The following is a 27,268-nucleotide window of genomic DNA, read 5'->3' on the forward strand; positions in this document are numbered from 1 at the left end:
AGATGGGAGTCACTTTTATGGAGTTTCTAATCTAGGGGTGCATCAGGGGGGCTTCAAATGGGACATGGTGTAAATAAACCAATCCAGCAAAATCTGCCTTCCAAAAACCTTATGGCGCACCTTTCCCTCTATGCCCTACTGTGTGCCCTTACAGTAGTTTACTGCCACATATGGGGTGTTTCTGCAAACTACAGAATCAGGGCAATAAATATAGCATTTTGTTTAAATGGATTAAAATGAAAAATTTGCCAAAAAATCGAAATTCTGAAATGTTATCTCCATTTGCTATTAACTCTTGTGGAACACCTAAAGGGTTAACAACGTTTGTAAAATCAGTTTTGAATACCTTGAGGGTGTAGTTTCTAGAATGGAGTCATTTTTGGGTGGTTTCTATTATGTAAGCCTCACAAAGTGACTTCAGACCTGAACTGGTCCCTAAAAATTGGGTTTTTGAAAATTTCAGAAAAACTTCAAGATTTACTTCTAAGCCTTGTAACGTCCCCAAAAACTAAAATGTCATTACCAAAATGATCCAAACATGAAGTAGACATATGGGGAATGTAAAGTAATTACTATTTTTGGAGTTATTACTATGTAAAGAAATTAAAACTTGGAAATTTGCAATTTTTTCCAAATTTTTGGTAAATTTGGTATTTTTTTATAAATAAAAATTAATTTTTTTAACTTCATTTTACCAGTGTCATGACGTAAAATATGTGACGAAAAAACAATCTCAGAATGGCCTGGATAAGTAAAAGTGTTTTTAAGTTATCACCACTTAAAGTGACACTGGTCAGATTTGCAAAAAATTGCCTGGTCCTTAAGGTGAAATATGGCTGTGTCCTAAAGTGGTCAATCAGTTTCTATGAGTTGACCGGAGCGAATCAATTGATGTCATATCTTGACTTCTCTAAAGTATTTAATACTGTACCACATAAAAGGTTAGTATAGAAAATAAGAATGCTTGGACTGGGAGAAAATGTCTGTATATGGGTAAGTAACTGGCTCAGTGATAAAAAACAGAGGGCCCTATTCACATCAATATATTGATTAACCCCAGAAGGACCCACGCCGGACATGCAAGGTCCGCCGGGTGCTGGTAATGAAAACGCGGGGGAATCGGGGCACCATTGCTGCTCTTATCCATGCCAGGTAAGGGCAGCATTATGTATTTGCGGCCCCTGCAGCTCCAAGCGCTGCGATTGGCTGGTCAATGAAGATCGGCACATCGCAGCGCCAGAAGCAGAATGAAGCTGGGGGGTGGGCGGGTCATGGGGAGGTGACCGGTGCTGAACTAGTCAGCACCAGTCTCCCCCCAGGTCAGGCAGGGGACTCCAGTTTTTGGCATCCCCTGCCAGGGCTGCGATTGGTTGGAGCAACACTCCAGCCAATGGCAATGGTAGAGCAGCAGAGGGAACCGGAAGAATCCCTCTGCATGCAGTAATTCTAGCTGGCGACTGCATGCATAGTGGAGCTGTGCCCCCCTGTTCTGTATCTGTTTGCTGGGACTTGTGGTTCACCACTAGACCGATCTACTCTTTCCTGTAAAGAAGAAAGAAGAACATCTGCAACATCTGCTGCAGTAATTTTTTTTTTTTTGCAGCAGCAGCAACAGAAGTTCCAGATCCCTAATCCACCCCCCTTCTCAAGCCCTAATCCCTGTTCCTTTCAGGGCCGGTGCTACCATAAGGCAGACCAAGCGGCTGCCTTAGGGCACACCCTGGGGGAGGGCGGAAAAATGAACCTTCTTTAAAAAAAAATTAAATCACTTACTTGTGACATGGGGATGGGGCCAGGGCCGGACGGGGGATGGGGGGGGGATGATGTGCCATGGAGGGGGGGACTGAAATGTGACACAATAGGGGGTAATGATGTGATTATGATGTGACACGAAGGGGGTGATGTGACATGGTTTGGAGGGGGAGAAATGTGACATGGAGGGCTGATGTGACATAGGTGATTTGACATGGAGGGGGAAAAATTTGACATTGAGGCCTTGAGGGGGTGAAATGTGACATGGGGGTGATGTGACAGAGGGGATTATATAAAAAGGAGGGGGAGAAATGTGACATGGATGGGGGCATGATTGCTGACATGGGGCAGTGGCGTACCTACCAGGGAAGCAGGGGAAGCAGCTGCTTCGGGGCCCGGGCTGACAAGGGGCCCGGAGCAGTAGTAAACAGTCAGACTGGCCACACCCTCCTCTACACTCACTTCACTGCTGCTTTAGAATGTCCTGGGAGCAGAGCAGGGAGCTAAGCCCCGCCCCTCAGCACGGACCATTAATAGAGGAGCCTGGCTGCTTAATAGTGTGCTACAGGGAGATCCTGTCTCCCCTCCCTCTCCTAACTATTAGTACAGCCCAGCTTCTGCTACAGAGACTGCTCTGTAGTCGGCAGTAACAGGAGGGAGAGGGGAGACTGAATAGTGACAGGAAGTGCTGCAGAAAGAAGATGCTGTGCCTGTCACTATCAGGAGCCCATACATTCCAGGCTTATCCCTGCCAACCCTAGCTGTCCTGCATCTCATGTAGCCCCCCCAGCTGCATTCATCTGCTGCCCCCCCCCCCCAGTTCTGTCCTGTGGGCCCCCTACTTATCTGATGCCCTGCCCTCTAGGCCCCCTATCCACTTGATGCCACACTCCTCTGGGCGCCCATGTGCAGCTTGGGGACACCAGTATGAGGACTGGAAGATCACTGAGCGGCGGGGAGCAGGCGAGTATGTTTTTTTCCCCAACTGTACAATGCACCACTAGTTCACATCACATTTTTGTCCCACATTTAAGCTGAACCCGGACATACCCTTATTTTCACCCAGGCAGCCCCCCCCCCCCCCCGAGGCTAGCTCCGTTTTACTGGCTAGGGCAGAGCTAAGTCCCGCTCGTCAGTGCTGGTGACGTCACCGGGGTCCCTGGCAGCCCCATGGAGAGCCCCGGTACGTCACCAGATCTCCAAAAAAATGCCTTTGCCCTGCGCAATTTAGGGGGGCTGCCAGGGTGAAAATGGAGGGATGTCTGAGTTCAGCTCTAAACCCAGACAACCGCTTTAAGGCTGGGTCCACATCACGTTTTTCCCATCCGTTTAATGTATACAAAAGAACGTATTCGGATGCTTCATACTGATGCCATGACAGTGACATCCGTTCACCATAGAGTTTCATTGCCGGATTGTGCAGGATACAAGAACGTGGAGTACTGCATTTTTGTATCTTGTACGTCATAGTCCAGTAAAAACACATGTATGTTAAAGAATCAAATGCCACTGTATGACGCCTGCCCGCCCATTAAAAAATTTGCTGTGGGGCCCAGTCATTTCTAGCTACTCGACTGGTTACCAGGGGCTCAGACCATGGGGACAGACTACATTCGATGCTAGTCCTGAAGCAATACATAGAATGGGTGCCTATGCTACAGCAGGGGTCATACTGTTCTGTACATACAGTATAGTGTGATGTCATGTTCACCTCTCCGGGTATATTACCCAGGAAAGCACAATTCTGCAAAAAGGACATGTTCTATCTTTTGGTGGAACGGAAGTGCGGAATGGAACCCCATGGAAGCCCTGCGTAGTGCTTACATAGTGTTCCGTTCCGTGATTCCGTTTCGCACCCTTCCGCATCTCTGGATTTGCGGACCCATTGAAGTGAATGGGTCCACATCCGTGATGCGGAATGCACATGGAAGGGTGCCCATTTATTGCTGATCCGCATATGCGGTCCGCAATACGGGAATGGCTGGCCCCTTTCACACAAACGATGCGGGTTGGCTCCAGATGCGTTCAGGGTGCATTCAGTGAAACTCGCACCATTTTTCAAGCAAGTTCAGTCAGTTTTGTCTACAATTGCGTTCAGTTTTTTTCTGCGCGGGTGCAATGCGTTTTGATGCGTTTTTCATGCACGTTATAAAAAAAACTAAAAGTTTACAAACAATATCTCCGAACAACCTGGTGGTGAGCGTGGTGACGTCGGCACAGGTCCTGCTCCGACGTCACCACACTCACCACGTTGTGAGCACGGTGACGTCACCAAAGGTACTTTTTCTGCCAGGTCCTGAAAGAAGACGAGCTGGGCTGCGCGATCAAGTGGATGAGGTGAATAATTAAATATTTTATTATTTTTTAACCCCTCAAGCCACATGTTACTATGCATTCTGTATTAAGAATTCTATTATTTTCCCTTATAACCATGTTATAAGGGAAAATAATAAAGTTCGGGTATCCATTAATATTCTCTAGCAACCATCCGTGAAAATCGCATTGCATTCGCAATGCTTGCGGATGCAATGCAATTTTCAAGCAGCCCCATTCACTTCTATGGGGCCTGCGCTACGTGAAAAACGCAGAATATAGAGCATGCTGCGATTTTTACGCAATGCCCAAGTCATGCGTGAAAATCACTGATCATGTACACAGCCCCATTGAAGTGAATAAGTCCGGATTCAGTGCGGGTGCAATGCGTCCACATCACGCATTGCACCCGCGCGAAAAACTCGCCCGTGTGAAAGGGGCCTAAGACCTTGACACTACATGACAGATAGGGTGTGTGTGTATGTATATAATATATATATAATAGGAAAAGCATGGCATGGCAGCCTGGTCTGGTCTAGATCGTGACTAGCCAAAGGAGCGGGGTTTACACGGGGGGGGGGGGGGGGGGGCAAACAAAAATTTGCTGTGGGGCCCAGTCACCTCTAGTTACGCCCCTGACATGGGGGCATGATGGCTGACATGTGGGGCTGATGGATGGGGGCTGATGTCTGATATGGGGGTCTGATCTGAGGTCTGATTTAACATTGGGGGTCTGATTGCTGTTCTGACCTGAGGTGTAATGGAAAATATATTTTTCTTATTACCCTCCTCTAAAACCTAGGTGCGTCCCTTTCCTCACCTCCCCCTCCCCATCCGATTTTGCATACGGCAAACAAATTTTGACTTTTTTTCACTTTTATCTGGCTTTTTTCCCCCTGCTCCCCTGCACCACTTTTTTTGTGTGCGAGCTGTGAACGCCAAGCTCTGATCAGTCTATAAAACACTGTTGAGCACCTGGACAATTTTTTTGGTGCAGATATATATTTTTTCCATCAAGGGGTTGTCCGGGATCAAATTTTTTTTATTTTTTTTTTTTTTTAAGTTTAGCCGAGTCAAGGACCCCTCTCCCCCGATGTTTTTAGGCAATTTTTCTACTTCTGCATGGCTCTGACGGTCCCCCACTGATTGTTGACATCAATGTTTATGTGTGTGATAACTTCCTGCCCACTCCACTGTGGGTCCCAGCGCAGCATCTCCTTGTTTCAGCTGTCTATCAACTCCTCCCTGCATCCGCCCCCTCATTCATTCATATTCCGCCTCCTGCTGCACATCGTCCACTCCTCCATGCATCCGCCCCCCTGATTCATATCCCGCCTTCAGCCGCACATATTCCTCCCCCCATAGTTATGCCGCTAAACTCCCTAAATTTTACATGGGAGGAATTTTCTATGCTAAGTAGCATAGTGCTCTGCCTATGGTGATGTCACCGGACCGGAGGGGCGTGGCTTAGCACAATGTCTTCCAGCCTAGTTACCGTGCGCTCTGCAAAATTACTGAGGCTGACGGTGACATCGCCGGGCTCCCTGCAAAGCGGAAGAAGAGGCTTCACTCTCCAGCAAGGGACCCAGTACGTCACTGACTACAAGAAAATAGGCACTTCCTGGCTCCGGCTAATAATTTGCAATATGAAAATGGGGCATCATAAATGTGTGGCAAAGTAGGACAGGCATGTGTGTAATATTTATGTCACTGTTGTACTCTTACACCAATGTCCCCAATCCCAGACAACCCCTTTTAAGAAGTAATAGTTAGAATCTTATATATATCTAGAGTACAGACCAAAAGTTTGGACACATCTTCTCATTCAAAGAGTTTTCTTTATTTTCATGACTATGAAAATTGTAGATTCACACTGAAGGCATCAAAACTATGAATTAACACATGTGGAATTATATACATAACAAAAAACTGTGAAACAACTGAAAATATGTCATATTCTAGGTTCTTCAAAGTAGCCACCTTTTGTTTTGATTACTGCTTTGCACACTCTTGGCATTCTCTTGATGAGCTTCAAGAGGTAGTCACCTGAAATGGTCTTCCAACAGTCTTGAAGGAGTTCCCAGAGATGCTTAGCACTTGTTGGCCCTTTTGCCTTCACTCTGCGGTCCAGCTCACCCCAAACCATCTAGATTGGGTTCAGGCCCGGTGACTGTGGAGGCCAGGTCACCTGGCGCAGCACCCCATCACTCTCCTTCATGGTCAAATAGCCCTTACTCAGCCTGGAGGTGTGTTTGGGGTCACTGTCCTGTGGAAAAATAAATGATGGTCCAACTAAACGCAAACCGGATGGAATAGCATGCCGCTGCAAGATGCTGTGGTAGCAATGCTGGTTCAGTATGCCTTCAATTTTGAATAAATCCCCAACAGTGTCACCAGCAAAGCACCCCCACACCATCACACCACCTCCTCCATGCTTCACGGTGGGAACCAGGCATGTAGAGTCCATCCGTTCACCTTTTCTGCGTCGCACAAAGACACGGTGGTTGGAACCAAAGATCTCAAATTTGGACTCATCAGACCAAAGCACAGATTTCCACTGGTCTAATGTCCATTCCTTGTGTTCTTTAGCCCAAACAAGTCTCTTCTGCTTGTTGCCTGTCCTTAGCAGTGGTTTCCTAGCAGATATTCTACCATGAAGGCCTGATTCACACAGTATCCTCTTAACAGTTGTTCTAGAGATGTGTCTGCTGCTAGAACTCTGTGTGGCATTGACCTAGTCTCTGATCTGAGCTGCTGTTAACCTGCGATTTCTGAGGCCGGTGACTTGGATGAACCTATCCTCCGCAGCAGAGGTGACTCTTGGTCTTCCTTTCCTGGGGCGGTCCACATGTGAGCCAGTTTCTTTGTAGCGCTTGATGGTTTTTGTGACTGCACTTGGGGACACTTTCAAAGTTTTCCCAATTTTTCGGACTGACTGACCTTCATTTCCTAAAGTAATGATGGCCACTCGTTTTTCTTTACTTGGCTGCTTTTTTCTTGCCATAATACAAATTTTAACAGTCTATTCAGTAGGACTATCAGCTGTGTATCCACCTGACTTCTCCACAACGCAACTGATAATCCCAACCCCATTTATAAGGCAAGAAATCCCACTTATTAAACCTGACAGGGCACACCTGTGAAGTGAAAACCATTTCAGATGACTACCTCTTGAAGCTCATCAAGAGAATGCCAAGAGTGTGCAAAGCAGTAATCAAAGCAAAAGTTAGCTACTTTGAAGAACCTAGAATATGACATATTTTCAGTTGTTTCACAGTTTTTTGTTATGTATATAATTCCACATGTGTTAATTCATAGTTTTGATGCCTTCAGTGTGAATCTACAATTTTCATAGTCATGAAAATAAATAAAACTCTTTGAATGAGAAGGCGTGTCCAAACTTTTGGTCTGTACTGTATATATATATATCCTTGTGTGTCCCATATATATGGCTATATTTATTTTAGTACTATCATCTAAACGTCCATTAATTTATTCATCTATCCATACACTAACAATACCACCCCATAGTCTACATAGCTTGTTTATATTTATATTCTATACACATATGTCCATATGCCTTTTATATCTTATATTTTATATTTCAATTTTTGTGTTCTGGTGTGTCTTAGATATATTTAGAGAGAGATATGCGGGTGTATGTATGGGTATATACATGTATGTATTTATTTATTTATTCATGACACTTTTTTATTCATGACACTATTTAATCTGATTACTCATTAATCTAAATATGTATTAACAATACTGCCCCCCAAGTCCGTCCAATTGGCTCCGAACTTATATCCTTCACCCCCCGTGGAGCATTTCAGGATTATCCACCAACCAACCGGGGGGCGGACCTCTCGCGCCCTCTGCGCCCCACCATGGAACGCACAGTTCCCAAACTTCCGGTCTCCGACCGGAAGCGGACTTGCGCTCCACCCTGGAACGCATCCAGGAAGTGCACACCAGGGCCCTGAACTGTAGGTATGCGTTCCACTCTGGAACGCATCCATAACAACTAAGGGCACCAGCACTCATCCCCCCCAAGAAAAATATGCACTAGGCTCCACTAACCCATCGCCCCAATGGGCTAAATCATGATTAGGGATTAATCCATACACATTTGGTAGCTTTTTGGGACACATGGTCGGATGCGTGGCTCTGCCCACTTCCGGTCCCCGCCAAACATCTAACATTATACCAAGAGGTATATATATGTGTGTATTTTTTGTATGTAACTATACTCTACTTTGTTCTTGATAAAGGGGACTCTACCCCGAAACATGTTGAGCTTTTTAGATTAAATAAAGAAAGGACTTCTCCACCTTTGAAACCCTGGCTACTATTCTTTTGGGGACGTGGAAACAAAGTCTGACCACCTGACAAGCGACCTCGGCGGGGGAGGAGAATGTATAGGTGTTATGTGCTTATCCTATACCTCCCTCCCTAGTGAAGTAAGTTTCTACTTTGACATTTGCGTTCGGGGCTCCGCTTGTGAGTTCCGTTTGAAGGCTCTCACAAGCGGCCCCGAACGGATCCGTCCAGCCCTAATGCATTCTGAGTGGATGCGGATCCGCTCAGAATGCATCAGTATGGCTCCGTCTGTCCTCCGCTCAGCAGGCGGACTCGGGTGTCCACCTGGCCGTGCAGAGGCAAACTGATCCGTCCAGACTTACAATTAAGTCAATGGGGACGGATCCGTTTGAAGTTGACACAATATGGCTCAATTTTCAAACGGATCCGTCCCCCATTGACTTTCAATGTAAAGTCAAAACGGATCTGTTTGCATTATCATGAACAAAAAAATAAATAATAATTTATTTTTTATTTTTTTTGTTCGTGGTAATGCAAACGGATCCGTTCTGAGCGGATCTAAGCGTTTGCATTATAGGTGCGGATCCGTTTGTGCAGATACCAGACGGATCCGCACTTAAACGCAGGTGTGAAAGTAGCCTCAGTTACTGGACTCCTTCTCCAACTTTTAATTGGATTTTAATTTGTCACTATTATTTATTTTGTTTCCTGCATTCAACCTTAATTTGAACTGTATGACAGCAATGACAATCACCCCTACCAACTAGTGTGGAATCCACGACCACATTAATTAAGCTTGATCGTACCTTGGCGCCCCTCCGCTAACTGTCACCCTTGCTTTCAACAACAAGCTCTTTGGGGTCATTAGCAATCCTGTCTTCTACACACCTGCAACCTTCGCAGTGTATTCCTCTACACTGCCCACTTTAGGGTGCAGCCTTGGAACAGGTTCCTTCTGACCTTTTCTAATACCTCCTCCCCTTTTTTTTCACCTACCATCCACCCAATAGCTCCCTTGGCACTCCTTAATCCATCTTGTTCATTTTGCTCTTTTTTTCTCCCTGACCACCATGTTTTGAGGGATAGGGGAGGGTTAGGGATACCTGATTTATGGAAATATTACGCTGCTTCTATGCTTCAGAGGGTGGTAGACTGGTGGCGACATGCTCCATTCAAGCAATGGATCTCCATTGAACAACTCTCATCCCAGACCCCGCTGGCTCTTTTACCGTGGACTGATAGGAAAACCCCCTCTACAATTTCTACTCACCCTAAAACCAACCCTTACTGGCTTGAAGTGGTTATTTACATCACTGTCACCTGCTTAGCCCCATTATTGTTCTCTTTTACCTTATGTGACCTACCTTTCCTTTTGTGGGTTAGTCTTGTCATCCCTCCTGTATCTGTTCAGTCTTTATTATGATTCTTCCCCTTTTTTTTTCCCCTCAAAATGTTGTATTAAGTTCAAATGTTTTGTACCTCTCATAGAGTCGTTGTATTTCTTTCTCATGCTAGTCCTTCAATATGACAGCCGTCATACCATACATATATTTGGACCTTGATGACAGGATGTAAATGTGTTACTTATGACTTTCTGTTGGCCTGGTGCCAATATATCTATCCTGTTATATGTGTATTAACATGAAGTAACCTTAACCATATTCTTGAAAAAGAATTTAATTTTTTATTTATTTTTAAGTTGAGAAATTGAAACTTGGAAATTTGCAAATTTTTCAACATTTTTGGTAAATTAGTTTTTTTTCATTAATAAAATGAATTTTACTCCATTTTACCAGTGTCATGAAGTACAATATGTGATGAAAAAAACTATCTCAGAATGGCCTGGATAAGTAAAAGCGTTTTAAAGTTATTCACACATAAAGTGACACTGGTCAGATTTGAAAAAAATGGCCTGGTCCTTAAGGTGAAAATGAGCCCAGTCCTTAAGGGGTTAAGGTGAAAAATGGCAGGGTCCTGAAGGGGTTAATGGTCTTTTATAAGGCACGCACAGTAAAATATGAATTTTTGCAGATGACACTAAACTGTGTAACATAATTAACATAGAAGAGGACAGTATACTGCTACAGATGGATCTAGATAGATTGGAGGCTTTCAGCTGTATTGTCCTCAGGCCCGTGCTACAATTGAATGCTGCAGCAGGGCACGGGAGCAATATCTCCCTGCCCTGCTGCTCACTCTCATAGGCTACAGGCACTAGGCCTAAAGCCTATCAGATGCCAGTACAGGCGGAGCAATGACATCATCATCTTCGCAGTGCCTGAGCCAGGCAGCAAGCAGATCAGTACACCGGCATCCTGAAAGCAGCATGGAGTTAAATATTTTTGTTTGTTAATTTGTTTAATATTATTATAACTAGGGCACTATAAAGGGGTAATTTTTTTTCTACTGGAGGCACTATAATGTAAAATTAGTACTACTGGGGGCAACCTAGGGGGCATTTTGTTCAACGTACACACATTCATGGAACACTATAGGCACTACTGGAAGTCATTAGTACTAATGGTTGTACTATAAGGGCATATTTACTACTGGGGCACAATAGCGACTTTTATACTACTGGGGTGTCATGCCCCACTCTGACGATGTGCGGAGGTCGGCCAGGATAGCAGCACGAGTTTAGTGTTTGTTTTGGAGCCATGCTGGATCCGCCTCTCATCAGGTGCACTGGGTGGGGTCATTAGTTTAAATAGCACACCAGTCCAGTGCTCTGAGCGGATTATAGGAATCATTGTGGTCTTGGAAGCTAGGAAGGAAGGTTGTCTGTTCCAGCTCAGAAAGATAAGTGTGATTTCAAGTTTGGTTGTTTTGTGTCATCTCTCCCATCTACCTTTAAGGTCTGCATGTGGGCTGAGCAGTGCAGGGAAAGAGGTCAGGGATTAGCTAGGAGGTGACCCTTCCCCTGTCTCTCGCCCAGAGCCTGGTTGGTGGGTTATCTGTGAGTCTGAGTGCACGCCCGCCGTGACATGGGGCCTTTAATACTACTGGGGGCATTATTGTGGGCTTTGCAACTACTGAAGGGCACTGTGGTGGGGAGAAGATATTATAGACCTGTTCTCCCCTACGTCATTATGGGCAAAGTGAGATCTCTCTCAAATAAGATGGATGAACTGACCCAGTTTAGGAAGTGCAACATTATGCTGTTTACAGAGACTTGGCTTAACACACTTACTCTGGACACACTTGTCTCCTTGGATGGCTTCAAACTGTTTCGGGCAGACAGGACAAGGGACAGCGGTAAGAGAAAAGTCCTGTCCTGTATGTAATACCAGTCTCCAATAGTCCCTTACTTTTGGGGCTTTCCTGGATTCACTTATATAGTGCAGTTCTGTTTTGGAATTATGAACAGATTGTGCAGTTCTGTACTGGAACTCTGAACAGATTTTGTGCTGGGTTTGTCTCACCCGATGCCTGTGAACTATTTTACTTGTCTAGTCATCCTAATTCAGCAAAACCTGCCTGGGCTGCCTGCTGCCTATTCCAGTTACACAGATGTTTTTGATAAAAAGGAGGAAGAGAACCTGCACCCCTACAATTATCCAAAAGATCTGGTTCTGGGAACTAATCATCCAAAGACTGAGTCTATCTCCTGTCACTGCCTGAAATGCAGGCCATGTCTGAGTACATAAAAGAAATCTGGATTCTTCTTTGTCAAAAATAAAGATGGGTCACTCCAGCACTGTATAGATTACCACAGATTAAATAAGATAACTGTGAAGAACAAATACCCTCTACCCTTGATGCCAGAACGTTTTGATATATTACATGGATTCAAGATCTTCACCAAACTTGACTTACAAACAGAATATAATTTGATTCAAATCCAACAGAGCAATGAATGGAAAATGGCCTTCAAAGGGAACCTGTCATGTGGATATTTGATTATAATCTAACTAATTATATACAATCATTAACTACTAAAAAGTGCCTTAGATGTATTCACTTACTGGTGTGACAGATGGTTACCTCATAATATACACACAAAGATGCCACATGCCGCATGCTAATGAGCTGATTTGAGTCCAGCGTGATGTCATTGAGTCCAGCGTTTATTTAATTCAGAGCTATAGCTACTCCTCTGCCCACCTGCTGCTGATTCATATGGAAAATAATTGTCAATCAGCAGCAGGTAGGCGGGGAGAGCCAGGAGCTCATAAATATTCATGACTCATCATTATCAGCTGGAGCTTTTCATTACAGGATGTTGGCAGCTTGACTGGGTCAATTAAAGAAAGTAACCCAGCATTTTGCAAAGAGAATCAGTCACTTATTTATGTTGCCCTTAGTTAGGACACCATAAAACTGGTGACAGGTTCCCTTTAACTACCTAACTGTTTTGCCCGAGTCAAGCTCAGGCAGTGGGAAAAGTACTTCTGTTCTGCCCAAAGAGCTGGCCTCGGACAGAAAGTGGAGGGGAGGCTGCTTTAGGTGCTGCTTTCTCCTCAATAGTAGCAGTTAGAAACATGCAACTTGTTTTGTTTAAAAGCTGGTATTCAGCTAAAGTCCAAGCAACAACAAGAGGAGAAATCACTATTAAATAATCGTGGGTAAAACCTGCTTTTACTTTCACTTTCAGCTGCATTCACAGCATCCCGATTTCAGTGATAATTTCCCCTGTACTGAACATATTTCCATTATTCTGGTATTGTCTGAAAGCGTGGAAACAGTACAAAGCCCATATCTCTAGCTAGTACCAAACCAGTAGTTAAAGCAGCCGCCTTCCCCCACTTTCCCCTTCAGTCAGGGGGAGAATGACGGAGCATCTGCAGAGCTGACAGGCTGCAGGATGAGAGAAAAAACTGTAAAAATATATAGAAATGTGACATTATCCTGACTGTAGTGACCCACATAATGTAATTATATTAGTTCCACAAAATAATATAAAAATTGCAGTTTTTTTTGTCTCTCCCTCTAAAAATAAAAATAAAAGTTATTTAATACACTATATATACACAAAAATGGTTCCTAAAAAACCTACAACTAATCCCGCAAAATAAAAAAAAACATTTAGAAGAAAAAATTTAAAAGTTATGCTAAAACACAAAGGAGGGACATATTATTGGTCCTTAAGGCTAAAATTAATGATCTCACTAAGGGGTTAAAAATGAAAAGTGTCCCTTGAGTTGTGCGCCAACAAGATTTACTACAGACACATATTAAAAATCTACAATAAAAAAAGTTACATTTTTGGGAGGGTTTTCCCAATTTTAACATGACTGTTAAGAGGTAAATACCTGTGATTGTCATTAAGAATATTTACTTATGCCTTTTGGACAATGCTCCAGGCTAAGGATGAGTGAATTGATTCATAACAAACTAGGTTTGCTTCCCAAAAATTAATCCCACAAATAAATCCAAATCTTTTGGGATTTGTTTAGGACGAATTGCATAAAACAGTGCTCTGCTCCAATGGAGAGGAAAAAAGCGCAAGGGAGAAAGAAGGTTGCTCACTTGACACTGGGAAGAAATGTGTCTGTGTGTGGAAGGGGGGGGGGGGGGGTGAAACTTGCCCTGATTAGCTCACATGCTGACAGACATACTAGATCAACCAATCTGGGGGGCAGCAGGCAGAGAGGTCTGTACAGAATGTCATTCTGCTGTGTACTTGTGACCTGGAAAAAAGAATAGGTACCAGGGAGAAACAGTATAAAAAGATTATAGGGAGAGAAAAGGTGATAGGGAGGGACAGTATAAGAAGATTATAAGCAGAGAATATTTGGGAATTTGGGGAATAATGAGGGGGAAGGAGTGAGAACTGGTCACTATTGGGTGCATTTGCTGGCAGGATGTCAGCTCATCTTCTAGCAACTAGTTCTACATTAGAGATTCCTGCGAAAACAATAATTAAAAAAAATATATATTTCCCAACTGTGTTAGTGAAGGCATCACTGTATCTAGTTGAAAGATAAGTATAATTCCAGCAAAAATATTGCACTAGTTTCAGCAAACACTTTAATCAGTGAAAAAATGTGCTCAATAATTCTACTGCATTTCACAGCTATAACACAAATTCCAATTGTGTTACTGAAGGCATACTACATCACAGCATCTAGTTAAAAAGTCATGTATCATCACTTTTTCACTGCAAAAATATTGTACGAGTTAAGCCTCATGCACACGTCTGTGGAACACGGACCGTGAGATACCGGCATGGATTCCTGCTGAGTGCAAGAGCGCACGGCGTCACTGGTTGCTATGACGCTGTGCACTTCGTGCCGCCGCTGCTGTACAGTAATACACTCGTATAGATAATATGAGTGTATTACTGTACAGCAGTGGGCGCACGGAGTCATAGCAACGAATGACACCGTGCTCTCCTGCACTCAGCAGCAATCCAGGCCGGTAACTGGCAATTAACACTTATGCGTGCCTTGTCTAACTATGGCAGGTATTCTGCTCCATTAAGGCCTAATTTTTGTATGCTTGTGCAGAACAAGCGATTCTTTCTTCTGACAATTAGCATTTGTGTGTGTCTAAATACGGGCAGGCATTATGTCCCCGTTAATATATAATTTTTGGACGCTTTGTCCCAACAAGTCACAGTTTTTTTTCCTATAACTTTGTGTGTGTTTAAACACCATCTTCCCTTGATAAGAGCCATTTTTGAAAGCTTACACAAGCATAACACAGGCGACAGTGCTGTGTGTTTTTAAATACTTGTTTGTTAACACCATCAAACATGCATTCACAGTTTCCGACCAAGGTATCCAATAGATCCTGAGAAATTGCAGTGTTAAATTGACCACAAACCAATTTCTGCTCTAACTTGTAAAGGAGTAAATACGAGAGTTTGGATATCTGAAACTGAATCCGCTTTCCAGACCTTAAGCAGACTTTTTCCTCTGCATTTTCTCTTCGTCGCCCAAATGTCTATAAACAATTATTTTTGTAGGTGGACAGCTGTAGCCATATTGCGTCGGAAATTTGCCACCGGCAAGCTGGTCACTTGTCGCTTTTTCTCAAAAGCCTTCTCTGCAACTGCGCGGCACTACACTCTCTGAGATGCTGTCACTTGTTAATTAACTGTTCTACTTCTATCGCATTAATGACCCTGCCAACATAATCTCAGTCGGTCCTGCCTAGAATTAGATGATCTGCTAGTTGAGGAAATAGCTAAAATGACATTGAAAGGGGAAGTTATCATTATGGGAGACTTTAATCTTCCTGATGTAAACTGGAAAACCAAAATAGCTAGTTCTGCCAGGAGTACAGATATTCTAAATTCCCTACTGGGATTATCTTTACAGCAAGTAGTGGAGGAGCCAACCCGGAAGGAGGCCATTTTAGATTTAGTATTCACAAATGGGAATATGGTATCTGATATTACTGTAGGGGAAAGCTTGGGATCTAGTGATCACCAGTCAGTGTGGTTTACTAAGTACTTCCCAGCTCTTAAAGGGCTAGCATGCATGCAGCCAAGTTACCTCCAACCAATGGCTGGACTTGAGTGTGTATTTAAGGCACCTTCCACAGGTGGAAGGTGCCTAAGCTTTTAGGTTTCTTATGTCTAGTATACCAAATAAAGTGCTAAATCCTATCTGACTAACTGCATACCAAACTTCTGCCTGTCAACCGAATATGACTCCATGCCCCTTCCCTGCCATGATCTTGGATCTTTCTTCTGGTTTTGCTAATATTATGCCTGCCCTGACATCAGCCCGTATTCAAAGTATGCTTATTGCCTGACTCCTCGGTTGTGCGCATCAGTGTCTCTTACCCCCATGGGTCAGCCATAGGTCTATCTCAGAAGATAGTTGCCTAGCGGCTCTCTCAGCAATGGGAAACAGCCTGCCGGATCCATAAGTACCGTGTGCAGCCATGGATCTATGCTATGTAGCTATCTGTAGCTATGGATCCAGCAGGCTGTTCCCCTTTGGAACAGCCTGCCAGAACCATTAACGCCAATGTGAAACAGGCCTCAATGTATCTGTCTTTTATATAACTGTAGATGTAAAAAGAACAATACGTAATAAAAAAAGAAAGCATTATTACAAACCTTGTTTAACTCCAAATTCTAACTGGAAAGTACCGAGCTAGTATTTATTTCCTATACCATCTTTTTTCAACAACACTAATAAATCTTAGTCACTATGATTAGTTAGAAAAAAAACTCCCCGAACACACACATCGTGCAATTTTTTCTGTCCTGCGGACAGAAGGGACAGGTGGTGGTCTCTTGGAGACCAATTTCTCTATTTTTATTCCTGAAGTTCAGCTGCGAGGGCCGGCGTGCGGTCCTCTGACTACGATCCCTTTTGCCTCAGGCCGTCCACTCCTGGTATCAGACAGGCCAAGGTTACTGGCGTTCTGCAGTGAGGTTTTTTTTCTAACCTGCATGCACCCTGCTGTCGGCGCTCCTGCATCTTCCTCTCGCGGAGGAGTGGGATCAGTGAACTGCTGTAATGTGATCAAGTACTGTGATCAAGTACTGTGATGAACTTAAACTTATTATCTTATTTTCCGGACAGAAAACCAGTGTTTTTTTATACATTACTCTACTCCCATCTGTAAAGGCTTTTTCTTTTCTTCTTTACTCGGTGAAAGACGCTCTGAGGTCAGAGGGGAATGGAGGTTTGTTTCTCCTCCCCTCTCGGCTATTTAAGAAGCGCTTCCCCTTCAGCTGTCTCTCCTTGTTTTGAGAGTCTGCTGTTGCCTTTGTGCTGACACAGTTGAGTTCACGCACATTTCTGACCTGACGCTACCTGTTAATTCTGCAGCCTCCTCGACTGCTGCGGCTGCCCACTATTATCTTCAATAAATGTGCAAATGTCTTCTCTGGGTTCGGGGAAGTTGCCCTCTTCGGGACGAAAGTCCTCTGCCAAGTGCAGGCACCTGTCGTGTTGGGGCTGTGGTGCCTTGCTGCCTTGCTGCCTGACGACTATATCTATAGAAAATGTTGTCGACCCCCTCCAGATCCTGAGCACCATTCTCTGGACATGATAACCTGGTTAAAAGAATTTGTGGGCAAGTCCATAGCTGACGCATTAGCCCAGAAAAGGCCTAGACATACAGTACAGACCAAAAGTTTGGACACACCTTCTCATTCAAAGAGTTTTCTTTATTTTCATGACTATGAAAATTGTAGATTCACACTGAAGGCATCAAAACTATGAATTAACACGTGGAATTATATACATAACAAAAAAGTGTGAAACAACTGAAATATGTCATATTCTAGGTTCTTCAAAGTAGCCACCTTTTGCTTTGATTACTGCTTTGCACACTCTTGGAATTCTCTTGATGAGCTTCAAGAGGTAGTCATCTGAAATGGTCTTTCAACAGTCTTGAAGGAGTTCCCAGAGATGCTTAGCACTTGTTGGCCCTTTTGCCTTCACTCTGCAGTCCAGCTCACCCCAAACCATCTCGATTGGGTTCAGGCCCGGTGACTGTGGAGGCCAGGTCATCTGGCGCAGCACCCCATCACTCTCCTTCATGGTCAAATAGCCCTTACACAGCCTGGTGGTGTGTTTGGGGTCATTGTCCTGTTGAAAAATAAATGATGGTCCAACTAAATGCAAACTGGATGGAATAGCATGCCGCTGCAAGATGCTATGGTAGCCATGCTGATTCAGTATGCCTTCAATTTTGAATAAATCCCCAACAGTGTCACCAGCAAAGCACCCCCACACCACCTCCTCCATGCTTCACGGTGGGAACCAGGCATGTAGAGTCCATCCGTTCACCTTTTCTGTCTGCGTCGCACAAAGACACAGTGGTTGGAACCAAAGTTCTCAAATTTGGACTCATCAGACCAAAACACAGATTTCCACTGGTCTAATGTCCATTCCTTGTGTTCTTTGGCCCAAACAAGCCTCTTCTGCTTGTTGCCTGTCCTTAGCAGTGGTTTCCTAGCAGATATTCTACCATGAAGGCCTGATTCACACAGTATCCTCTTAACAGTTGTTCTAGAGATGTGTCTGCTGCTAGAACTCTGCAATGCCAACTGTGTGGCATTGACCTGGTCTCTAATCTGAGCTGCTGTTAACCTGCGATTTCTGAGGCTGGTGACTTGGATGAACTTATCCTCCGCAGCAGAGGTGACTCTTGGTCTTCCTTTCCTGGGGCGGTCCGCATGTGAGCCAGTTTCTTTGTAGCGCTTGATGGTTTTTGTGACTGCACTTGGGGACACTTTCAAAGTTTTCCCAATTTTTCGGACTGACTGACCTTCATTTCTTACAGTAATGATGGCCACTCGTTTTTCTTTACTTAACTGCTTTTTTTCTTGCCATAATACAAATTCTAACAGTCTATTCAGTAGGACTATCAGCTGTGTATCCACCTGACTTCTCCACAACGCAACTGATGGTCCTAACCCCATTTATAAGGCAAGAAATCCCACTTATTAAACCTGACAGGGCACACCTGTGAAGTGAAAACCATTTCAGGTGACTATCTCTTGAAGCTCATCAAGAGAATGCCAAGAGTGTGCAAAGCAGTAATCAAAGCAAAAGGTGGCTACTTTGAAGAACTTAGAATATGATATATTTTCAGTTGTTTCACACTTCTTTGTTATGTATATAATTCCACGTGTTAATTCATAGTTTTGATGCGTTCATAGTCATGAAAATAAAGAAAAGTCTTTGAATGAGAAGGTGTGTCCAAACCTTTGGTCTGTACTGTAGTTCTCCTAGGATATTTTCATCTCTTGGAGTAGACCTGATGATTGTTGATGAAGGGGAAGCTTCTATATCCACCTCTGGGGGGCCTAGGGCCTTCAAAGTGAAACAGTCGCTCAGAAGTTTGATGACAACTGAATGGAAGCATCCAGAAAAGGGACCGGTAATTTCTAAAAGGTTCAAAACCCTTATACGCCCTAGTCCAAAGTCAACTCCTCCCAAGGAGGGTCCTCCTCCCAAGGTGGATTTTGCCATATCCAAGCTGTCAAGATGCACTGTGGTTCCCTCTGTGGATGGTTCTAATCTCCAAGATCTACTAGATAGAATAGTTGAATGCACGTTAAGAAGAAGCTATTCTGCCACATCCGCTTTAGTTGCAGTTGCATCCTGGAAATTCAGACGGATATAAACTGTAGCATGGTTATTGCTGAGATCAGTTCTCAGTTTAGGTCTGCTCTCTTGTTAGATAATTTCTTGAGTGAGGCAGCATCTCAACAGCTTAGGTTGGCTTCTAAGTTGATGGCTCTTTCTGTGGCTAGTAGGAGGCCCCTCTGGCTCAGACCCTGGAGGGCAGACAATGCCTCTAAGTGAAATCTCTGTGTCCTCCCTTATGAACCAGGGAGACTATTTTGGTCTGAACTAGATCATATTATGGAGGGACTTTATGATAAGAAAGCAATGTGTCTCCCTCAGCAATCCTCTGGGGGGAGAGGTAGGTAATTTAGGGGATCCAGATCTCAAACCTACCATAGATCCTGCAGAGGACAGGGCTCTTGCGGCAGAGGGAATCCTCACCCCCGGGACCCTGGGGAGAAGAAGTCGAGCCTTTGACGCCATCTCTACTCCTCTGGCAGAGCTTTTCGTAGACCCTCTTTTTCTCCTGGCTTGCTTACTCCTGTAGGCGGACGTCTCCGCCATTTCCCAAAAAATGGGGAACTCAGAATTTCGGACCAGTGGGTCCTCCAAGTTGTAAGAGAAGGGTATAGAATACGGTTTTTAGCTCCTCCTCCTTCAAGGTTTGTGAGGACCTCCCTCCTCTCTCCTGTAAAACAGGCATGCTTAGAACAATCCATCCTTCTTTATCTACAAAAGAAAGCGCTGGAAAAAAAGTGCCCTCTGCAGAAAAGGGGTCTGGAGTGTATTCCCCAGTGTTTTTTGTACCCAAGCCGGACAGGAGCTGGCAAATGATAATAGATCTCCGTTATCTAAACCGTTTTATAACCCCAAAGCGGTTCAGGATGGAGACCATTCGCTCAGTCATAGAAGCTCTGCAACCAGGGTTCCTCATGGTCACATAGACCTAAAAGATGCATATCTTCATGTACCCGTTCATCCAGATCACAGAAGATACCTACGGATTGCTGTCACTCTCAGGGGCACTGTCAGACATTTTCAGTTTGCTGTCCTGCCCTTTGGAATCTCTTCTGCCCCCCACACCTTCATAAAGGTTGTGGTTGCTATTGTGGCAGCCTTGAGGCTAGAGGGTTTAGAGGTTATTCCTTACCTAGATGACTGGCTACTTAGATGTGTTGCCATGCTCTAGATGTGTTGCAGAACTTTCTTCATCAGGCTCTTACTTTTCTCCAGCATTAAGGCTGGATAATAAATTGGGAGAAATCCAAAATTGTATCGGCAACATCAAGAAGATTCTTGGGGTTCATAATAGACTGCTCTCAGATGACTCTCTCCATCACTCCAGAGAGACGCCAGAAAGTAATAAGAGCTGCAGAGTTTCTAATGGTCCCTCATGTGGTTTCCATCAGAACCTTAATGAAGATTTTGGGCCACATGTCAGCAACTGCAGAGGCAGTCCCTTGAGCCCTAGCACACATGCGTCCTCTTCTGTCTGAAGTGTTTGTCTGTGGAATCGCAACCCAACTGGGTTAGACAAGCAATGCTCCCTGTCTCCTCAGGTATGCCTCTCCCTCAGGTGGTGAAAGCAGCTGAAAGATGGGAGGTCCTTGATTCCACCCCGGTGGATAATTTTGACCACAGATGCATCCCTTCTAGGTTGGGGAGCCCATCTGGAGGAAGTTCCAATACAAGGTATTTGGACTCCCCAAGAGAGCCAAATGTCGTCAAACTTAAGAGAATTAAGAGCGGTCCGGTTGGCACTCCTGCACTTCGCGCCTCAAGTTCAGGGAAAGGCAGTGAGAGTTCGCTCTGACAATATGACGACAGTATTCTACATAAACAGACAGGGAGGAATGAGATCTCAACCTCTCCTCCAGGAAGTGGGATCGATCCTGTCTTGGGCAGAAAAGAACCTTACTAACCTGGCCGCAGTTCACATCAGAGGAACTCTCAATTTGGTGGCATATCGCCTAAGTCGAAATCTTCCTGTGCCAGGCAAGTGGTCCCTAAGCCAAGAAGTCTTCCATCAGATTACGCAACGATGGGGAACGCCAGAGATCGATCTAATGGCGACAAGGTTCAACGCCAAAGTGGACAGATTCTGCTCCCTATACAGGAGGACAATCCTTGGGCGGTGGATGCTCTGTCCATTCCGTGGAGGTTCAGGCTGGCCCACATATATTCCCTCCAGTTTCCATGATACCAACAGTATTGATGAAACTCAGGCAAGACCAGACCTCAGTGATCGCCATAATACCTTTCTGGCCGAAGAGGTCTTAGTTCACCCAGCTAATGCAGATGAGCCAGGAACAATATTGGAAGCTTCCTCTGAGGCAGGACCTAGTACATCTGGTCCTGCCTAGACTTGAACAGTCTCAACCTGACAACCTGGAGTTTGATCGACCCATTCTAGAGTCTAGAGGGTTGTCTGGAAGGATCCTGATGACTTTATCCCATTCCAGATCGGTATCTACCAACAAAGCCTATTTTAAGATTGGAAGGACTTTTCGGCAGTAGTGTGCCCTAAATGAGGTGTCCCCATTGGATCCCCCTATTTCCTCCATTCTTCATTTTCTACAGGATCGATTAGACAAGGGTCTCAAACCTTCAACCTTAAGAGTGCATACCTCAGCTTTGTCTGCAGTTTCGGGCAAGCCTTTTTCTCAGGACCCTCTAATCAAAAGGTTCTTTAAAGGAGCCGAAAGACTGCAGCCTAGGATCCTGAGGATCAGTCATGCTCAGGGGGTTATGCTCTCCCCCCTTTGAGCCCCTTCAGAGCGTGAATTTAAAGTATTTGTCTTGGAAGACCTGTTTTTTGCTTGCCATTATTTCAGCAAAGAGAATCAGAGAATTGCAGGCCTTGGCTGCAGTGGAGACATTATAGGCTTGACTTAAGGAGTTCAGAACACACTGCCTTCAGTTTAGCTGAAAGACCCTCCCTCATAGGTTCTCTTCCTGCTAAGTGCCCAGTTGTGCTGCTGTTTGGACGTAAGGGAATCATTAATTTCTAACGATAATTTGTTTTCCCTTAGTCCTAACAGCACATTCCCTCCCTCTAATTTTTGTTTTTTACTTAACAGTCACATGGTGTGTGTGTTTGGAAAGGTCTTTATAGGGGCCTGTTGGTTAATGATCACTTTATTTTGAGTTAATTAATACAAGCTCAACCTGTCCTGATTGTCCACAGGGGGCAGTAATACCCCAGTTGTGCTGCTGTTATGACTAAGGTAAATCAAATTATCGTTAGAAATTCTATATAACTTAAAAATTAAAAGTTGCTATTTGGGCTTATTTGCGACTTTTCGCATTTTTACACCACTCACTTCAGTTTTTAAAAAAGGGTGGGGAAGTGGGTCTAGTTAGTTATGTTAATTAGTTTAATTCCACCTTTATCACTGCAACTGTTTAAACAGTACAAATAAGTCACAAACTCACTCAACAAAAAAATGGGGAAAAAAATGGAGTAGCATTTCTAGACAAAAGAGTTAGGCCAGTTTCAGATGAGCAAGTTGACTATGAGTAATACACTCTATGTGGAAGTGAGATTTGTTGTGAGTACATTTTATTACAGGTGATGTCAGTCAGGGACACACAACATTATAAATCATTATAATGCCGGGAGGTCCAGTTACAAGTGCAGAGTTCAGTACAGAAAATCAGGTTCCCACACATTCTCACAGTCAACAAAGTAAGGGTACTTTCACACTTTCGTTTTTCCGGCATAGAGTTCCGTCACAGGGGCTCTATACCGGAAAAGAACTGATCAGTTTTATCCCCATGCATTCTGAATGAAGAGTAATCCGTTCAGTTTGCATCAGGATGTCTTCAGTTCAGTCGTTTTGACTGATCAGGCAAAAGAGAAAACCGCAGCATGCTACGGTTTTATCTCCGGCGAAAAAAAACTGAAGATTTGCCTGAACGCCGGATCCGGTATTTTTTCCCATAGGGATGTATTAGTGCCGGATCCGGCATTCAGAATACCGGAATGCCGGATCCGTCGTTCCGTTATGCGCATGTGCAGACTGAAAAAAAGGTGAAAAATATAAATGCCGGATCCCTTTTGCCGGATGACACCGGAACGACGGATCCGGCATTTCAATGCATTTTTTCGACTGATCAGGCATTTTTAAGACTGATCAGGATCCTGATCAGTCTTACTAATGCCATCAGTTAGCATACATTTTGCCTGATCCGGCAGGCAGTTCCGGCGATGGAACTGCTTGCCGGATCTCTCTGCCGCAAGTGTGAAAGTAGCCTAAATGGGTCCGCAAAAAAAACGAACACATACGGAAATGCATCCGTATGTCCTCCATAACCGTTCCGTTTTTGCGGAACCATCTATTGAAAATGTTATGCCCAGCCCAATTACTGTATACTGTATATGGCATACGTGAAAACGGAACGGAAAAACGGAACAGAAATGGAAACACAACGGAAACAAAAAAACTGAACAATGGTTCTGTGAAAAACGGACCGCAAAACACTGAAAAAGCCATACGGCCGTGTTGGAGCATCCCCCTCCCAAACCCCCCTCTCGGCACACGCCCCACCATCAAACCCGATCTACGTCCTTACATCCTTCAGTAGTTTATATATTTGTAATGGTTTAAAGTCAAAGACTGGAATTTTGTAATGAGTAGTCTCCAAGTAAATCATACTAACATTTAAATATCATTTTCAAACTAACAATTCAAGTTTTTCCCCCCTAAATGTTATGTACCAATAATATTTTTTTGGAACAAAGATAATTGGTCTATGATGTATTTACATTTTTCAATAACTTGCTATTAAGCAAGGTATTAGTTCTTGGACTTTGCCCCCAAAGTGTATACGTGTATCATGCAGATGATTAACGTAGGGTCCAAAGTAGAAGCTAGAAATGTTTCTAATTAGGTCTATCTACATTACACTAGATTGCAACACAACTTGATGAAAAATAATGGAGGAAATATGTTGCTGTGGAGATCAACTATTTTTGACTGTACACTTGGCTAATAAAGTATAAAGAATGAAATCATTTTGATTCATGCATAGTGACACAGTAAAGTAATTCTTTTATTTAATATTAGATGCAATAGAATAAAAGAGCAGGGCATAGCGCATAAGGATAACTGCTATTATCCCCCCCCCCCCCCCCCACAAAAAAAACTTAAAATTCACAGCAAAATATTTCACAATTATTTACCACCACTCCAACCATTAGACTTTCTGATGGATGCGTGCTTAAATAACTTTCACATTTCCCTTTAATCCAATTAAATGAATTGTTATAACACCAACCATGGTATGCAATCTGAAAGCCCTGCCTTGATTGTGCTTAGTATTGCAGCCCAGGCTGATTCACTTGAAAGGGATTAATCTGTAAATAAGTTCACTGGCCTAGGAAGAGGCCGTGGTGCTCAACTGAGGTGATAGGATGGGATACAAACCCCCTTATCCTCTATTATCTCAATATACAGGGAATATAAAAATATGGCGCATTTACCCTTTAAGGACCCATTACATTTTCTTTGTTTCATTTAAATTTTTTCCTCCCCACCTTCCAAGAGCCACAACTTTTTTTAATTTTTTGTTAACATAGCCATTAGGTCTTTTTTGGGGGGAAAACAGGAAAAACATTATTCTGTGGATCAGTACGATTAAAACAATCACAGCGATACCAAATTTATATAGTTTTATTTTGCTTTACTACATTTAAAAAAATAAATAATTGAAAACAGAATGTTTTCTTCGCATTGCCATATTCTGACACCCATAACGTTTTTATATTTCCATCTACAAAGCTGTTTGGGAGCATGTTTTTTGTGTGGTGAGCTGCAGTTTTTATTGGCACAATTTTTATCACTTTTTATTAGAAAAATTTTGGGAGGCCAGGATGATAAAAACATGGCAAATCAGCAATTTTTTTTTCCTATTACGGTCTTCACCACATATGATAAATGTTTTTATATTTTAATAGTTTGGACATTTTTGGCCACAATGTTTATTTTTTTATTGTTTATTAATTGTATATGTAAAATTGGGAAAGGTGGGATGATTTGAATTACTAATATATATATATTTTTTTGGGGTATTTTAAAAACTAAATTTTTAGTCCCCTTAGAACATGCAGTCCTCTGAATATCTTCATAGACTATTGCAATCTTTGGCATTAGGACAGGCTTTCTAATAAGCCCTAATACAAGCAGGTAACTATAATAGGCCTGGTTGTCTTCAAAAGGCACTAGCCTGCAATAGCAACCAATCAGAAACTCACAATTTCACCATGGGGCCCCGATCAGAAAAAAAGGAGCCCCCTCTCTTCATGTAACCCTTCTGATCCCGGTAATTATGGTCAGGTCTCAGCTGCATTAGTCAGCACACCATGCATATGGAGTGGTCTCAGTTGGTGAACCCCTCATGCAGCTATAGTATACAGGCACATCTGGAGTCATGAAGTAGTTAAGTAAATGATCTGTTAATAACATGCGTTACTGTAAAACTATTCACTACCTACAAAAACAACTAGAACAGGAGACAATGCAGTTTCACCATGTATAACACACAGTCAAAAAGACCTTTAATGAGAAAAAGATTTTTGTACATTACTTATGGGCATATTAAAGGGGCAAATGATCAGGTAAACAATTTGAATTGGGAATGCTTGTTATCACATATTGCCCTATGTTAAGCTGTCCAGTGTACAGCCGACAAACTGTTGGCTGGTTGCATCTTTTATGTGCATAGAAAAATTATATTTAATTATGGAAACAGTCGCACAAATAATCTTAAGTAGTAAACAATGGTTCATGTGGCCATTCATTCTGGCAATTATATACCCGAGTAAAAGATCCTTAACTTGCTATATCAATCACTGCTTGTTATGGGCTGAAATCTCAGCCAAAAAGGACCCCTTAGAGTGTAAAGAAACTAAATTAGGAAAAAAAATAGTTAGCCTAGTTTAAAAAAAAGATAAGTGCAGGTTGCTGAGATTTGCAGCATAATGTTTAAAATTTCAACAGTTGAAACTTCCATAGTTAAAGGCTGACTGCTACTTAACTGACCCTTCAAAGGATGGAACAACAAATGACTTAAAACATACCTCAGTCTTGACCTCCATGTTTCTCACAGATTCATGCGCTAGGATTCTATTATTATCTTCCATCCAATTTCTCCACGGTGTATATTTTTCTATGTCTCAACTGTTCATGTGCCCACTCTGTGCCAATTGTTGTAGCTTATTTCAAAACAACTTCCTTATTCTGTTTGTTCAATTCCCTCCCCCAAGTATATTTCCCCAGGCTGGAACAGAGTAACAAAGTGTTTGTGAAACTTGGGATCAAAGTCCCCCTAAATGATTTTACTTTGCCCTTTAACATACATTACAGTACTAACATGAAGAGTGATATCATTACAAGAACTTAAGTCAGAAATGTAAGTAGAAAACTTGTAAATAATTAATTTTCTGAGCTGATATAGTTCCTTTTTATATTATTAGTTCTGATCATTATAAAAGTTGTGGAATGAAGACCACACCTTTTTGAGAATGAAACTGGCCTGGAAATCAGTTGAATACTGTAGATCCTGCTTTTAAAAACCTTGGCAATCTGCTGATGTCAGGAGTATGTGATGCTTGAAGGATTGCAACTTGTATGAGGCAGACATCTCGGCACTATATGCAGCCTTCAACCAATTCATCAATGGCTGCTGACCTGGCAATATAAATAAATAAATACATAATGTATATGAATATGAATCACACTGGACTATGTTACACTATGACAAATACAAACACAGAAATATAGTGGCAAATCTGGTGGAGCTGCTCAACCCCTAACACTGTAGCGTGTTTTACATTGGGGGAGCAGCCCCACCGCATGTGGACCGCAGCAAACGACTATCCCCAGCAAAAAAAT

At 43.2% G+C, this 27,268-nt stretch overlaps 1 protein-coding gene across 2 annotated transcripts in view; it reads right to left on the minus strand.

The window, feature by feature from the left end:
* CREB3L3 (cAMP responsive element binding protein 3 like 3) overlaps positions 1-26,638 on the minus strand; it is a 114,287-nt gene extending 87,649 nt beyond the window's left edge. For both annotated transcript variants that reach the window (XM_044282578.1, XM_044282570.1), the window contains exon 1: positions 26,455-26,638. In XM_044282578.1, the coding sequence (XP_044138513.1) occupies positions 26,455-26,517 (63 nt within the window). In that variant the 5' untranslated portion in view covers positions 26,518-26,638. The remainder of the gene's footprint in view (positions 1-26,454) is intronic.
* Positions 26,639-27,268: the final 630 nt, after the last annotated feature.

Source organism: Bufo gargarizans, chromosome 1, assembly GCF_014858855.1.
Source record: "Bufo gargarizans isolate SCDJY-AF-19 chromosome 1, ASM1485885v1, whole genome shotgun sequence".
Taxonomy (NCBI): Eukaryota; Metazoa; Chordata; class Amphibia; order Anura; family Bufonidae; genus Bufo; species Bufo gargarizans.